Source organism: Curcuma longa, chromosome 1 (genome assembly GCF_044706935.1).
Source record: "Curcuma longa cultivar G26 ecotype Majalengka, Jawa Barat chromosome 1, ITB_CL_G26_1.1, whole genome shotgun sequence".
Taxonomy (NCBI): Eukaryota; Viridiplantae; Streptophyta; class Magnoliopsida; order Zingiberales; family Zingiberaceae; genus Curcuma; species Curcuma longa.
In genome coordinates, this window is record NC_133861.1 from 28,055,444 (window position 1) to 28,073,014 (window position 17,571).

General features: G+C 37.1%; 3 protein-coding genes across 3 annotated transcripts; 2 read left to right on the forward strand and 1 right to left on the reverse strand.

Moving 5' to 3' along the window:
* The first annotated feature begins 292 nt into the window (after positions 1-292).
* LOC141842905 (uncharacterized) lies at positions 293-8,930 on the forward strand. Its single transcript, XM_074730895.1, has 4 exons — positions 293-370; positions 465-631; positions 7,408-7,747; positions 8,689-8,930. The coding sequence occupies exons 2-4, from the start codon at positions 465-467 to the stop codon at positions 8,752-8,754; spliced, it is 573 nt and encodes a 190-aa protein (XP_074586996.1). The 5' UTR covers positions 293-370; the 3' UTR covers positions 8,755-8,930.
* A 1,458-nt stretch (positions 8,931-10,388) lies between these two features.
* LOC141842914 (uncharacterized protein At4g08330, chloroplastic-like) lies at positions 10,389-11,328 on the forward strand. Its single transcript, XM_074730905.1, has 2 exons — positions 10,389-10,597; positions 10,797-11,328. The coding sequence occupies exons 1-2, from the start codon at positions 10,536-10,538 to the stop codon at positions 11,227-11,229; spliced, it is 495 nt and encodes a 164-aa protein (XP_074587006.1). The 5' UTR covers positions 10,389-10,535; the 3' UTR covers positions 11,230-11,328.
* A 1,008-nt stretch (positions 11,329-12,336) lies between these two features.
* LOC141836321 (uncharacterized) lies at positions 12,337-15,270 on the reverse strand. The gene is made up of 6 exons (XM_074723788.1): positions 15,004-15,270; positions 14,873-14,900; positions 13,309-13,536; positions 13,166-13,229; positions 13,036-13,095; positions 12,337-12,774 (listed from the first exon to the last, which is right to left on the reverse strand). The coding sequence occupies exons 1-6, from the start codon at positions 15,114-15,116 to the stop codon at positions 12,737-12,739; spliced, it is 531 nt and encodes a 176-aa protein (XP_074579889.1). The 5' UTR covers positions 15,117-15,270; the 3' UTR covers positions 12,337-12,736.
* Between the last annotated feature and the right edge of the window lie 2,301 nt (positions 15,271-17,571).

The following is a 17,571-nucleotide window of genomic DNA, read 5'->3' on the forward strand; positions in this document are numbered from 1 at the left end:
ATATATAGAGATTTTGAAATTCTAAAATATGAAAAAATAGAGAAGGGATTTAATTCTTTGCCTAACACTTTCTTCAATCACTTAGTAGTCTTTTTTTAAAATCAAATTATATAAATAATTAATGTGATTTAATCTAATGTTAATAATATTTTATTATTTAATTGAATTACGTACGGATATTGTATAAATTTTATGTTTAAAAAAAATACTAGCATGAGATGGCACGTGCTAGCACGCGCACACCAAGTAAAATCAAAAAATGAAATAAATAATTTCTTTTATCCATGAATGCTCGCTTTTGGCAGCTCCACTTCTCTCATCTCGCTTCCGCCGACGCTCCTCCTTGTGCTGCTGCTCCAGTAGATCGAAGGTCTCATCGTCAATCTCATTGCTCTCCTTTTGTGAAGTTCGATTTGTCTCATGTGGTTCGATCTGTGCAATGAGTCTGATTTGTGGACTTCCAGATGCATTCTGCTTTATCGCCGTCTTCGCCCACGATCATCACGCTGAAGCCCATCGAGGCGACTCCGGAGAGCTTCGCCCCCTTCGGCCAGGTTATCTCCGCATCATCCGATGGTGACAAATTCGGCCCTCAGGACGCCCAGTTGGAGCTCCAACGCGGCGTTCCCAGGTACGTTCGATTTATAGCTCTTTGAGCTAAAAGTTTCCGCTGGATGATCGTTTCTGGTTGTTTCCGTGGGGTTTCTCTTTCTCTTTTTGATTTTTTTAAAGGATGCTTGAATGATTGTTTGACTTGACTAACTGATAACTGTAGTTTCAGATCAAGAAGTTCATTCTTTTGGATCCGGCATACCAACATAAACAGGATATCGAAGATAAGTGGATTAGATTGAGAAAATAAATTTGAAAATCTAGGCTATTCCCCGTGATAACCTCATACCAACATAAACAAGGGTTCGCTGATGTCCTTTGTCCTAGTTCTTTTAATATTACTATACCTTACATATCCAGTCTAATTCCTGCTACTCAGGGAGGCAAGAAAAAAAATACATCAACAGAAATCTACCCGGTAAATTCTGATTATTGTTGTTTTTATTTCTATGTCTATGCCCCTTCCTAGCTAACATCCTATGAGTTGTAATCCATGCACCTATGACTATAGCAGCTATTCAAGAATCATGTTCATCCATTGGATGCTTTTGTTCACAAATTATCAACCTTGTTTTGAGGGAGGATCTGGTTAATATAATGAGGCAGACAAGTCCACAATACAATTCTCAATCAGGAAAAGAGGGCAATCTTGAATCCTTTGCACTCGTTGTATGGCTGAACAAAAATCTCCAACTCGTGGAGAGTCAAGGTTTGTATTAACTTTATGAATGCAGATCTAGATCTATTAATCATTTAGGGATATGATTTAAATATACTAAGGTCCAGATCTATACCATTGGTGGAGATTCAAATGCATTTATTGAGTATTTTCCTAACAGGCATAAGATGATTGGCATTAGTGAATTTGATTTGCTGGCATGAAACTGAGGCTTCGGCTTAAGAAAAATCATGCCTACCTAATGGATGAAGTTGTGACTTGTCATAAATGTAACTAACTAGTTAAAACATCTATATTGTGTTTAGTAGGTGCTTTGGAGTCAAAGAACCTAGTTGGCTATGTATAATCTCAGGCTAGACCTTCATTGTACATCTATGGACTTGAGCTGGATATTTGACATGAGATCATTTTGTATTAACATAAATCTAAAGGAAACTTATGACAAGGTTCTGGAGATCATGATGGTTCTGCATTATCATGTAAAGGAGGAAAAAAAACTAAAGAAGTTCCTCAAGCCTGTCAACGATTTGGTTAACCTAATAACGTTGCACAAAAGGTATTAGAAAGAGAACAAAAGAGACCTTGGCAGTGATGGTTAAAATTGGTTACACACTAGTGCCTGTAAGTACATTAGGTTTGTATTTTTGTAATAATAGTATAGAAACACAATATTGTGAAGATGGAAAATAAAGCTAATTCATGTTTTTGAAGAATAAAACTATCATTTTCTTCGATATCAAAATAACTATAGTCTGTATGTTGTTAGTTTTGGTAAAATTTAATAGTTCCACATTGGGAGTTTAGAAAATAAGGAGGAGTCTTAAGGTTATAAAAGACTCCTATCCTTATTTGTTTTGGTAAGGAGTTTGTGAATCTGGATTGGTGTCCTCTCTCCTATATTCAGGTTCATTTTTTTCTCTTATTTTGTAATATTTCCTAAATTAGTGAAATATTTTTGATAGTATTTTGGAGTATTTAGGCATAATTTATCGAACCTCATTAAATATTTGGTGTTCTTGTTCATGTTTAGTTAATAGCTATTGTTGGGTATAATTGTGTAAATAATTATACTTTTGGTGAAAATTATTGTAACTTCCACAACAATTGGTATCAGAGCCAAGTTTATTTTGAGTATGCTCTGTGGTTTCAGCTTAGGCTGATCTTCCACATCAGAAAGAAATTTTCTGGGCTAATTGACATTCCGTTTTGTCTGCTATTAACTAGAATTTATAGAAGAAATGACATCGACAAGAACAGTTTCTTCATCTTCGATCTTGGCTAGAAATGCAGTGTCTAATGTTAGATTTGCAGTGGAAATTTTTGATGGCACTGGTCATTTTGGTATGTGGCAAAGTGAGGTGCAAGATATTCTTTTTCAGCAAGGTCTAGACATTGCTATTGAAGGAGAGAAACCAGATGATGTTGAGGAAAAAGAATGGAAGATGATCAATAGAATAACATGTGGTACCATTCGATCGTGCCTTTCTAGAGAGCAGAAGTATGCATTTTCTAAAGAAACTTCTGCAAATAGATTATGGATGGCACTAGAGGAGAAATTTTTGAAGAAAAGTAGTCAGAACAAACTCTACATGAAGAAAAGATTGTTCCATTTTAACTATGTTTCAGGTACTACTATGAATGATCACATTACTAGTTTTAATCAGCTGGTAACTGATTTGATGAATATGGACGTGACTTTTAATGATGAAGATTTGGCTCTGATGTTGATGGCATCACTTCCTGATGAGTTTGAGTATCTTGAAACTACTCTACTTCATGGTAAGGCTGATGTGTCTCTTAGTGAAGTAACTGCTGCTTTGTATAGTTATGAATTGAGAAAAAAAGAAAAATAAGGAAACACAACTATAGAAGCAGAAGCTCTTGTTGTAAGAGGTCGTTCGCAGAGTCAAAAGAAAGGATGGAGAGGAAGATCTAAGTCAAAGTCCAGATTGAGTAAAGATGAATGTGCTTATTGTCGAGAAAAAGGGCATTGGAAGAAAGATTGTCCCAAACTTAAAAATAAAAGCAAATCTGAAAAGGGAAAGGGTGTCGCAGAGTCAAATGTAATTGAGTATGATGATGCAGATTCAGACCTCACAATTGCTGCTACACCATTAATCCACAATTCCAGCTCATGGTTGCTAGATTCAGCTTGTAGTCATCATATGTCTCCTAATCGAGAGTGATTTTCTGATTTTAAAGAGCTAAAAGGTGGAGTTGTCTACACAGCAAATAATTCCCCTCTTAACACATATGGGATTGGTTCAATTTGCTTGAGAAATCAGGATGGATCAATCAGAACCTTAACAGGTGTTCATTATGTACCGGATTTGATGAGAAATCTTATCTCTGTTGGAACCTTAGAATCTAAAGGTTTCGAAGTGAAGATGAAAGATGGGATTATGAAGATCATATCTGGTGCACTTGTGATAATGAAGGGAATTCGGAAAAAGAAATAATGTGTATTATTTCTTAGGTAGTACAATTGTTGGGACAACAGCAGTAACAACTTCAACTGATGAACAAGAGTCAGAAGCAACCAAGTTATGACATATGCGTTTGGGGCATGCTGGAGAAAAGTCCTTGAAATTGCTGATAGATCAAGGCTTATTGAAAGGAGCACAGGCTTGCAAATTGGATTTTTGTGAGCATTGCATCAAAGGGAAGAAAACAAGAGTAAAATTTGGTAAAGCAATCCATAATACTGAATGTATTTTGGATTATATTCATTCTGATGTCAAGACAACTTCTTTGGGTGGAAAACATTATTATGTTACTTTTGTTGATGATTTTTCCCGAAGAGTTTGGGTGTATACAATGAAGACGAAGGATGAAGTTTTGGAAATTTTTCTTAAATGGAAAAAAATGGTGGAGACTCAAACAGGCAGAAAGGTTAAATGTCTCCGTACAGACAATGGTGGAGAATTTAAAAATGATTCTTTTTCAAAAGTCTGTGAAAATGAAGGTATTGTTAGACACTTCACCGTCAGAAATACACCACAACAGAATGGAGTGGCAGAGCGTATGAATCGGACATTACTGGAGAAGGTCCGATGTATGTTGTCTAATGCTGGGTTAGGCAAAGAATTTTGGGCTGAGGCTTTAGTATATGCTTGTCACCTTGTTAATCGTTTACCATCAACTGCTATTGATGGCAAAACACCATTTGAGAAATGGTCTGGAGATCCTGCTACAGATTATGATTTATTACATGTGTTTGGTTCCACCGTATACTATCATGTTAAGGAGTCCAAGCTGGATCCAAGAGCAAGGAAGGCAATCTTCATGGGAATCACCTCAGGTGTTAAAGGCTATCGTCTTTGGTGTCCAGAAACAAAGAAGATAATCTTCAGCAAGGATGTGACTTTTGATGAATCTACTATGTTTAGAAAGGTGTCTTCTAAACAATTATTGCAGTCAGATGGTATTACCAAACAGGTGGAGTTTGAAGGTAATAAAATTATCCCAGCTAATATAGAAATTGTTGATGACTCTCCTATTGTAGATGAAGAAGAGGTTCAGATCCAAGAACATCCACAGCAACATGAATCAATTGCACTAAGGAAGGGAAAAAGGACCATAAGACAACCTGCTCGCTATGCCGATATGGTCGCTTCTGCAATTCCAATTGATGATGTTCCTACTACTTATAATGCAGCAATCCAAAGTTCAGAACAGGAAAAATGGAGGAACGCCATGGATGAAGAAATGCAGTCCCTTCATAAGAATCAGACATGGAAACTATCAAGTCTCCCGAAGGAAAAGAAAGCAATTGGTTGCAAGTGGGTATATGCAAAGAAAGCTGGATTTCCTGATAAGGATCAAGTTCGCTACAAAGCAAGATTGGTAGCTAAAGGTTATGCTCAGACGGAAGGAGTTGATTACAATGAAGTATTTTCTCCGGTTGTAAAACATTCCTCCATCAGAATTTTGTTAGCTTTGGTAGCACAGTTGGATTTGGAACTAGTCCAGATGGATGTAAAAACTGCCTTTTTACATGGAGATTTGGATGAAGAAATCTACATGACTCAACCAGATGGATTCAAAGTTGCTGGAGAGGAAAAGATGGTATGTAAATTGGAAAAATCGTTGTATGGGTTGAAGCAATCTTCAAGGCAGTGGTACAAGCGATTTGATAAGTTTATGATAGGGCAAAAGTACACGAGAAGCAAATATGATCATTGTGTATATTTCCGCAAGCTACAAGACGGATCCTATATCTATCTTCTTCTTTATGTTGATGATATGTTGATAGCAGCCAAGAGTCAAACAGAAATATAGAAATTAAAGAGCCAATTAAACAAGGAGTTTGAGATGAAGGATCTTGGTGAAGCAAAAAGGATTCTCGGCATGGAAATATCAAGAGATAGAAAATCAGGGAGGCTTTGTTTATCTCAGAAAGAATATTTGAGGAAGGTACTAAAACGTTTTGGTATGAATGAGAAATCAAAACCAGTTAGTACCCCACTTGCTTCTCATTTCAAGTTTACTGCATCCATGTCACCAAAGAATGATGCAGAACGGGAATACATGTCAAAAGTACCGTATGCAAATGTTGTTGGTAGTTTGATGTATGCAATGGTGTGTACGAGGCCCGATATTTCACAAGCAGTTGGGGTTGTAAGCAGGTATATGCATGATCCTGGAAAAGAGCATTGGCAAGCTGTGAAATGGATTCTACGATATATTTTGAATACCGTAGATATTGATTTGGTATTTCAGCAGGACAAACAAGATGGTCAGTGTGTAGTTGGATATTGTGATTCTGATTATGCAAGTGATTTGGACAAGCGTCGATCAACTACTGATTATGTGTTCTCTTTTGCAAAGGCACCAGTCAGTTGGAAGTCCACCTTACAGTCAACAGTTGCTTTATCTACGACAGAGGCAGAATATATGACACTTACAGAGGCTGTGAAGGAGGCAATTTGGCTTCAAGGGTTGCTAGGTGAACTGGGAATGGAGCAGAAGCACATCAAAGTGCATTGTGATAGTCAAAGTGCTATTCATTTAGCAAAGAACCAGGTTTATCATGCAAGGACGAAGCACATTGATGTTCGATATCATTTTGTACGTGAGATTCTAGAAGAAGGTAGAATCATAATTCTGAAGATTCAAACCGTTGAAAATCCTGCTGACATGATGACAAAAGTGGTAACTGCGGTCAAGTTTAAACATTGTTTAGACTTGATCAATATTGTTGAAAATTGATTTTGTGAGAGAATCATATGAAATTTTACCAAGGTGGAGATTTGTTAGTTTTGGTAAAATTTAATAGTCCCACATTGGGAGTTTAGAAAATAAGGAAGAGTCTTAAGGTTATAAAAAGACTCCTATCCTTATTTGTTTTGGTAAGGAGTTTGTGAATCTGGATTGGTGTCCTCTCCTATATTCAGGTTCCATTTTTCTCTCCTATTTTGTAATATTTCCTAAATTAGTGAAATATTTTTGATAGTGTTTTGGAGGATTTAGGCATAATTTATCGAACCTCATTAAATATTTGGTGTTCTTGTTCATGTTTAGTTAATAGCTATTGTTGGGTATAATTGTAAATAAATAATTATACTTTTGAGTGGAAATTATTACAAAAATGACTTCCACAACAGGTGTCGTATTTTAAATCTGAACATTTTTCTAGAGATGTGCATCAATGCCTATTTCTGGAACATGCATTTTATGATTAACCAGAGGTACTTGGAGGATTACTTAATTTAAGCTCTATTTCTTGATATTGATAGTTACTTGTCTTCACTATCCAAAGAACTAGATGCCGTATTTTAATTCCGAACATTTATCTAGAGATGTGCATCAATGCCGATTTCTGGAACATGCATTTTATGGTTAAAGTTACTGAATACATGGCTTTGCTTTCATGCAATCTATGGAGGTGGATCTCTTTTGATTATGAAATTTATTAGTTGGTTGTCTCTTGTGAATATTCAATATTGAGCTGTATATATCTCTAGTTGATAATGACTTACTACTGTTGTATCTATCTGAAAATAACTGGTATCTCACATCAGCAATCTTCCAGCCACTTGAAGTAATCTCCACATACTATTCCTCCCTTTTCTTTTTCATTTGACTAAAAATGATAAGTTAAATATTGTTGACAGGTTTTACCTCATGAAACTAGAAGATCGAAATCTTAAATTTTTTTCCATCACTCATCATGCAAGCGTTACACAGTGTCTTGGCTCAATTGGTGGTGACGAGTGGTATCTAGGCGTTGCGAAGCCATCTATACTGAAGGAAAGTGAAATTGGAAATGATGGAAGAAAACCTATTAAGGCTCTCTGTGGACATTACTACATTCCCCCTAATCCTAATGAAGTTTGTGTTTTCCGATTTTCTGGTCCTAAATTTGTGAAACTTAATGTTGGGACATGGCACGCAGGCCCCTTGTTCAAGAAGAAGACGATGGACTTTTACAATCTTGAGCTAACTGACACAAATGTGAGTATCTGAATTTGGTTGTACTGAAGTTTTATGAAATTGTGCATTATGCTATTCTGAAGATTCTTATATTTTGATAGTTCCTCGACAGTATGGCTTGATTTGTTTAGTTAAATTCTTGCTACAAGGATAGAAGGTTTTCTTTTGCAGTGGTGAAAATTGCTTCTTATGCTGTGTTTCTCTCTGTTTGTGTGATCATAATTCCTCCTCATTTCCTATCGATTCATCTCCAGTTTATAGTGATCACAGATGGAAATGAAATTCTTTCTATCAGAACAAAATAAATATGAGTTTAGACTTTCAGTGGACCTATTAAAGGAGGGCAGACAAATACTGTTGACGTGTGGGAAGAGCAAATGTATATCTTAGCACATTTTTTTTAGCCTTCAAGGCTACAGATTTAGGTATTTCAAGTATGTTTAAGATCTGAAATTGTAACAAAGTACATAAAATATCTCAAACACTTGATATTGAATAGTGCAAGGCAAGCCATCAATCCATTATATTCTTTGTAGATTTGTTCATACCTTGGCGGTGCTATCTGGTACCAAAATTATCATCTTTTTCTTCAAAGCTGTCTCAGTTACCTGATCTTTTTTTCCAATTTCATAGATGTTATTAGTTTGGCATTCAAACTCTTAAGAAAAATAACACAGGAAGCGAGACAACATAGATTTTATAAGATGAAATGCTTCTGGTTAGGACTTGTGAACTTTGTTTTTTTAAGAATAGTTGCCTCCTCATGGCTAGGTTCCCCATAGCCACGAACTAGTTCGCTTCATTTATCTGTAGATAATCTTTGTGCACTGGCATGAAAAATATGCCATGTTCCCAGAATCTTGGCAACAAATTCCAAGGTTTTTTTATTTTTCTTTGCTTTTTTTTTTGCTTTATGAGTTAGCGATGCAAGTCTCTTGATGGTGAAAGATGGCTTTATGCAGGTTGTGGATCACACAACACATAATTTTCGGAAGAACGATAACATGGTATTCGAGATTGAAGATTGAAGAGTTTTTTCATGGAGTACCACTTCTAAGTTCCATTATCTGTATTGCTTATATGCATGAAGGAATCTTTAACTTACCAACTTAATTATGTGTCGGTTCAAATAAATTTTCAGATTACACTGGATGCTCGTAGTTGTATTCTTGATTCTGTCGTATACTTTCTGTTCATGCTAGCAGTAGTCGATCGTCCTTGCATGCACACTGACTGGGAAAAAAGCAACATGGGCTTTTAGCATGGGTGGTGAAGATTTTAGCATCATGTGTTTGTATGGTGCTGCTTGGACTCACCAGAAGGATTGTGTTTTCAAAACTCAAGCTGCTCCTAATGTTCTTTAATTCCTCGCCTAAGTTTTTTTTTTTGCTAATAATTCATTAAGGCTTAACCTTTGAAAAGCTGGCAGCTGGTTATGCTTTCCAAGAAAGATACAGCTTGTGATCATTAGTGTTGGTGAGTAATAGCTTCTTGGTTAGATTTATCTTCTTAATTAGATCCATTTAGAACCCTTCATGTCACTAGGTTGTCTATCATCTCTCATCATCAGATTCTTATGAATCATGCGTGTTTTAATTGTGCTCTTCATTAAACATGTATCTTCTTATGGTGCAAATATGAATGCATAGTCAGGATTCTACCAGCTCAAACATCTTTTCTTACCTATTGCAGGTTCTGAAGGCCAGGCGCGACTCGCCACTTGAATCTCATCTGATCTGTTGCATCCCTCTGTTATTCCTTGGTCGTATCCGGAAAGGTTAACACTATCTTCGCCTCATCTTAGACTAGAGTCTGTATGTCTTAAGTCACCTCTCTTTGACTCACTCGTTGAAAACTCATCCAATTCTGTAGGCTGGACTGGTGCCTGATTCGTCCAGCTTTTCTGTTATTGCTCTGCTTCTATCCTGCAAAGGTGAGACTATCTTCACTTCATAATTGATCTAGTTGGCATATCTTACTCACCTTCGCCGAATCATATTAATGAGAACAGTAAAAGTTATCAAATTGTTTACTTTAACTCATCTTGAGAACACAAAATCCTTCTTGATGCTGTGCTTTACTTTTACTTTGATTTCCCCCTTTCGAAAGAAACTTGGTTTATGCTTTGCATCCAGCATAATGATTTCACCATGCCATGGGCACATAATCTTCTTCTTCCATGCTTGTCTTCTTGTTCCTTTGTCTGCAATCCTACTCGTCCTTTTTGACCTGTCAGTCGTCCAATTCTTTGATGTGTTCGACTCACTCAACACACATTCTTTCAGTCCACCGCAACCTATCTATTCATCTTGTGTGATCAATCCACTTAACTAATTTTAAATAAATTAATATTTAATTCCATCAAATTAATGAATTCTCTCTTGCGCAAATATTATTTTACTAATTGATGTATCCAAACACTGAGATAACCGAAATAAAAGGTCATAGAACAGAGAGGCGCTTACCATAGCGAGGTTGAGTTATCCCCGATCAAATCTCCAGCGTCGAGATCAACGGCCGAGATAGTATCCAGGTACGCAATTCATCGAGGAAAATTTCATTTAACCCCTTTAAAATTTAATCTAAGATCACATGGCGAGGTATATTAGTGATTAGGAGGTAAATATTATCATGAATTCAAAACTATAAGGGTATAGTTAGAATATAAAGTTTGAGAGGTAAAATGAAAACGTTCCTTGCTAATTAATTGCACGAAGTCGCCTCACTCCATACGGCGCGTCGTCGACCATCAAACGCTGCCGACGCCACCGCCTCCTTCCACCTCCTCTCGCCTCTACACCGGATTCCGATGGATCCCCACAGCAGCGGTCGCCTCACCTCCTCCTCCTCCCGGAGGGACGTGCTCTACTGGTGACCAATCCATCCCTCTCTGCTTTTCCCAGTCTCTCTCTATCTTGAAAGATTCTCCCTTTAAGAATTTCGATCTCTCGCTCGATTTCCCCTCTAAGGATTTAATCGAGTGTATTCTCCGTTCCAAGCTTCTTTTATTATTGTTATTATTATTATTATTATTTTAGGGATTTGATGATGTGGGCTGTGTCCTCGGCAGCTGCGGCCACTGCGGCTACGCGTTGAACCTGAGCTCGTCGGATCGCGACACCGCTAACATCGGCGCCGGATACGGGAAGTCCATCAGGAAGGGCGTCGTCTCCTTCGCCGCCATCGACGAGAGCCGGTTCACCCATGCCGACGAGCTCCTCTGCCTGCCCTTCTTCCGCTCACCCCGATCCTGGGGCCTTCGCCGCCGCCAGACCCGCCTGCTCTGCCGCGGCTGCGGCCATCTCATCGGCACCTACGACAACGGCTCTGACGCCGTTTCGTCGCCCTCCGGCGGGTCCTCGTCGGAGAGCAATGACGCGGAGAACACTTCCGGAAGCTTCCGGCAGTACAAGATCAGGATCCGCACCTTGCAGCCCTCCGACGACGACGCAGGTACTCCTTTCGAGGAGGATGTTCTCCCAAGGCCCTCTTTGCTTAAGTAATTGGTCTTGAAAGATTGTATATTCAAACGTTTCGGACTTTCGTTTTTCCTGATGTTAATTTATGTTCTTAGCATATGCTCCCCGCTTCTAAATGTAGAAATCGATAGGTTCTGCAATTTTATCTATACATATAATTTGTTCATAAGTGATAATAACTATTTTTTAGATAAATATGGAAGAAAAAAAAACGAATGGCATAGTTTTTAAATTTGTTTTTAATCATACATCGAAATCATAGATTTGTCACTCTAAATCATTCATGCCATTAAATATTTATGATGATTGTTTCGTCCCGGGACAATGGTACAACGGTAGGACATCCGGATTGTGACCCAGGGACCCGCAGTTCGATCCCCAGCTACGGCGTATTTGTAAGAATTTTCTTCCAAATGGGGAACGCAATCAAAGGATGCTGGGCATCTGGATTGGCCACTGTATGCACTTTCCGATTTACCCTGGTGGTCGGTGGGAAACTTCTGTGGGACCGGACCGGCCATCCACTGTGGGACCGGACCGGCCACCCAGGGATTGAGTCCATGAGACTGATTGGGATTTATCTTTTTTTTTATGATGATTATTTCATATTAATATATTTACAGTCTCAAACTTGGGGTTTATGTCACTCTAAAGCATCCATGTTCTGGTCATATTGATTTGCGAAGAGGCATGCATATCATGACCTAAGATGATCTTTTGAAAACCAAATTGGATCAATCCTCAGAAAAATTACAATAACAAAAATGAAAGCTAATTGGTTTAGATTTCTTCAATTCGACGACATGAAGATATTATCAGAATTCTCAACGTACTCACAGGTCTTCAATATCATATACGCAATCATATCTTATTTTACATGAGACTAGACTGTTTTTTTTAACTAAACCGTGACATTTAAGTCACACAGTAATAATTTTATTATTACGTCAAAGTTCTCCTTCTCCGGTCGTATATTTTATAATAATATATAAGTCATCTTTTTATAAAGATAATAACATGAGATAATAATAAATAATATAAATAGAAAATTCATCAATGCTATCATATTATCATAAATATATAGAAAAATAATCACAGAGAGATTCAAAATGAAAGAAAACGAACTGAGTAGGAGGAACAAGAGAAATTAAAAGTAATCTTCTTCCTTTAATACACATGTAAAGTGTCAAGTGTCATGGAAACCAGAATCAAGCAAATGATCATTAGGATCAGACTTAATGTGCACAACATCATAAATGTCAACTACTCCAACCGTGTAATGTAGTAATATTTCCTTGTCTTTAGAATTATCAGGCGTGAGTGACAGGGAGTCCGGCAAATATGCTTCCGTTTCTCCCATGTTGTAATAACCAAATTCACGTCTCCTAAATTTTACAGATCGATCGAGGAAAAAAGGAAACAGATACAGGCAGTTTACTTCAGAGGTTTGGATGGCGTACCGCTTGGACGAGACGACAACAATGCATTTTAATATGTAGTCGGCATTCGGTATTCGCGGTAGTCGAATACATCAACTCACATACTGCTTATGGACCGTTTTCCTGTAATCTGTGATAGATGACGATACAACAGAAGGGGCCAAAAGTGTTACTACTGCTGACGAAGCTCAGAATTCGATCGATAATAGATGTGTAAGAAATAGGAAATCTACTGAAATAAAATTGTCTACCCACAAAAAATTCAGATTAGTGTGCTTGTTTCAAACCCATTAAAACATGGATAAGCTGTCATAATCTACTTATGTGAACAAACTAACTCACTAATTAGTCATGTCCAACTCAAAATTTAGTCATAGAGAGAACATGATACCTTCTTGATTGTTCCACAGTGTTGCAGCGTAGCTATTGAGAGGGCTTTCGTTATTGGGTTCTGTGACAAACCAGTTAAGTAAAAGATAAGTAGCATTATTTAGTACATAGCGTAAGATATAACAACTTACCTCCTAACAAGCTCTGGATAGATAATAAGATTGTTCTGCAATCATAAGCCGAAGACCACATGTCCTAGATTGGAGAATAGGGAATAACATGAATAATAGTGCATGGAAATGCAATAACATAATCGACCCAAGAAGTAGAGTACCTGAAGGATGTCTAAACAGATGTTGCCGCATTGGTCAATATTTGGATGGAAGCATGGAGTTTCAAACTTAACTAGAGGTGGTTTAAATGGATAGTCTAATGGGAACTTTAGTGAAAGTTTGTAAGACAGCCCTTCATAAGGAGTCCCTTTGCTTCCCTCAATGGTACCTATCCAAGAGAAGATATTTTCACCTTCTGGAAAGGCTGATACTCCGGTATCTCCACTCATCTGTGGATTACAAACAGTGAGCTTAGCGGTAGGGCCAACCAAGAATGCAAAATATGTTCAATAACTTACAAATGTAATAAAAGAAATAACTTTTCATCCAAATGATTAAATATTGAAAAAAAAATTTAGAGCACTCTTTTTCCTTAATAGGTCCTTCCCCATAACCCACATTGGCGGGAGCTTCAAACACCAGATTGTCCTTTTTTTCCCCCTTAATCTCGCTTGATTTACCTCTTCTAAGTTCTAACTATAGAAATTATTAAACAATCTCATACCATCTTAATCAATTTTCTCTCATGCTATCATTAACGCTACACTACACCTAATTGCTCTAAACAATTTTTTATCCATTCGTATTCTAGTAACTCCACATGACAACATTCTCATTTGTGTTAAATTGTGTTGTTTTCTAAGAACCAAACACTCCAACACTGTGATCTACAAGTATGGCAGGTGGTATATAGTCTTATAAAAGTTTCACCTTAGTCTAAATACTCCTAAAGCTAAAGTTTCATTTTAGTACATAATACTCCTAAATCTCCTATTCATTTCGACCACTGATTTTTTTTTATCCAATTAACAATCTTCATCAATATAGATAAATACTTGTCTTAAAGTTACAATTCATGATTCGAATTTAATCTAATTTTACTTTCATGCTTTGATACTTGGACTTCTAGACTCTTCATCTAATCCCTGCCTCCCTCTTCACGTATAAAGTTGTGTTTATTGTTGATTCAAAAAAAATGTCTTCTCAAATATCCATCCCCCCTCCCCCCCCCCACCACACACCCCCCCCCCCCCCCACACACACACACACACACACACAATTTGCCAATCTCAAAAGTCAAAATTTCATTTCAAATTCTCTCCATGAATAGCATTTGTATATGGAAAAATACCAACTCTTGCATACACAAAGACGACAACAAGAATTCTCAAATCCCAATAGAATACTGTTGTCCGCACACAATCGGAATAGAGAGAGAGAGAGAGAGAGAGAGAGAGAGGGGGGGGGTTGAGTAATGGAGAATTAACTTGATTGCGTACGGATGGAGTAGACGATTCCCTAATTCATGAGGAAACTGATTACAAGATTCACAAGTAACCACCAAAGAATAATTCTCAATCCATCAATAGTATCACACATCTGACACAACCAAATTAATCAGAAATGCATAGAAATCTTGATTACCCATGACGAACAAAAATCCAAATGAAACAAGCAGCGACTTGTAAGATTTAATGCTATTTTGCTTAATTTCAAATAAAATGAGCAAAACCCCATGGAAATCATTAGACTTTAGACAAAAGCGTGGTAAGAGAAGAAACGCACCATCAAAGCCATCAACTCCTTTTGAAGCCTGCAACGAGAAACGCCGATCCCCAATCCAATCAAATCACAGAGCGATCCAAAATAAAGCAAATAGCAGGCAGAAATTTCGAAGAAAGGAGGACGGATTGTACCTCCGGGAGACGGAGGCAGTGTCGACAGGATTGGACGGGGGCTTTGGCTGCTTGGCTGAGGCCGCCGGCGACGGCGCGGCCGGCGATGAGTTGTCCACGTTCCGCACCTCCATCTCGACCTCCCTCGCTGTTGCCTCGTTCACGTTCACCGGAGAGAGATGAAGATCGATCGAACGAGGAGCCGAAATCGCGTCGTCGATCGAGTTTCGAAAAGGAGAGAGAGAGAGGAATTTTAGAGCCGGTTAGGTTTCTTCCACTGGTGTTAGGCCCGGTCGGCCGCACCGCCACGTGGGCTTCGCCCTACCATATATTTTCACATGAGGCTGTTGACTAACGTGGAAAAGGGGATTTCCGCATAGTACAGAAATGGAGGTAAACCTATCTACTGAATTTGGTTGCTGAGTTAAAAAAAGACCATAAATAGCATAATTACTATTAATTAACTTTTAAGAATAAACAAATATCACTATAAATATATGTGATATAAAGAATGAGTGAGTTAAATTAAAAAAAATAAAATTATAATTTTACCTCGTCGAAGTTTGTAAATAATTTTGTTTTACAAATTATTCATGAATATTTAATGAACTGATTTAATTGCCCATACTTTGCATAAATGCCAAATTTAGATAGAGAAGTTTAATAATCGATAAAAAAAATGATAATAATTCAATGTTTGACAAGATGGAAATAATTGAGAAAACAACAAGATAGTGTCGGCCAACCAGCCATCCATACCGACAAATTAATTGGGTCATAATTATAACTAAATCATATTTTTTTGAGCTTTTTATTTATCGACAATATTTAAAATAATTAAACGTATACCTTTCGACCTAAATCAATAAATATAAAATTAAATATATTTAACTCATCTCGATCTATTTTTCCTAATTTTAATATTCATTGAAGTTTTTTTATTTTAATATTTGAGGAGTTGCACGCTCTCTTGCAACTCCATTGACCCACCCATGCGTTATGGTTGATGCTAAAGAACAATAGAAATTGAAATCAACTGGCATCTAATCTCACAAACTAGCAATGATCAACCATGCTACAGAACAATAGTAATTGAAATCAACTGATACTGTAGTCAATTTCATTTAAGCACTCAGTAGTTTTAGTTTCATTGTAAGAAGCTAATCAGCAAATACAGTTAACTTAATGACCTTATACCGTTTTACTGGTCATTCTTCCAATGTCATACTTTTCATCTGCCATGGTTTGAATTTTTCAATGCAGAAACACTTTGAACTTTCTGCATCTCTCAGGGGCCAAAGCTAGATGGTTTTCAGCCCGAAAGAAATAAAATCTCATTAGATTTACTTCAGAAGCTGGTTTCCAATCCCATTTGGCATATTCTACCCATTTAAGTCTTCAGTTAATGAATCATCATGAATAGTAGAAAGATCAAGACCAAACGTTGTTGAAACGGACAAAATCATACTTAATTGCCATCTTTAAACTCAAACAGAACTTCTAAACTTTAGATATTTCTCCCCCATTCCTATATTCATTGGCATTGCTATTTTTTTTCTTTCAGTAGATATAGATTCTCCAAACCTCTTGAATGTTTGTTTAGTTTTCACAGATCAACCCGCAGATTTACCACTTATATCAGGTATGTAACATTGAATCGTGTTATTTGACTGTAACATCTTTCTGAGCTGTGTTATCACAAACATCTGGCGAATATTAAAATCTAGCTAACAAAGTGATATCTAGATAAGAAGATCATTAATAAAGGCGACATGTTTTTTTCTCACTATACAACAGTAATACCATACGCACAATCTTTTAATTGACAAGTGAAAAAAGTCCCCCCAAGTTTAACCAACAACTGTTTATCATTAAGTATAATTAGGAAGTTACAATTAAGAATTAGGCAGGTATACAGAGTTGCTGTTAGTAGCGTGGCATGAATAACAACACGAAATCCTTAAGGATGTGCGATTAGCTATCTCTGTTCTATGGAAGAAAATAATTTCAGAATATTTACATCATCAGATGTAAAATAGTACATGCCTCAACATACCATGAACAGCAAGCAAAATAATCAAGGCAATGATACGCATTTGTTGGAGTGTGGCAAGGTTAAGGCACACTTAATCTAGCCCAAAGCTTGATTAGGCTAGTAACTGAGCATATGACTTGGGGACATTTAGATCTATAACCAACGAAGGTGAGTTTCCATATAACAGTGCAGTCATTTATAGAACTAAATGCATGAACAAACACAAAAAAGAATTGCATAAAGTACTGAGTCAATTAGCACCTTCTAAAGGTTAGCGATATAAAAACTCATACTCGTATAGGATTATCACAATTTAGGAAGAGATATCAAGGGTTGGCTTACATTGATAGAAAAGGGAAAGGATGGAAAGGAGTGGGTGGAAAACTATTGATGAGATTTTCTTTTTTGATGCTTACTTGAGAGGAAACACGAACAATGGAGATGAGGATGAAAACTGTACAACTTCCAAATTGAACGGAAATGGAAACAGTGAAATTTGTCAATATGATGAATTACAACTACTACCAATTTCTTATAGATCTTCAACCACACTA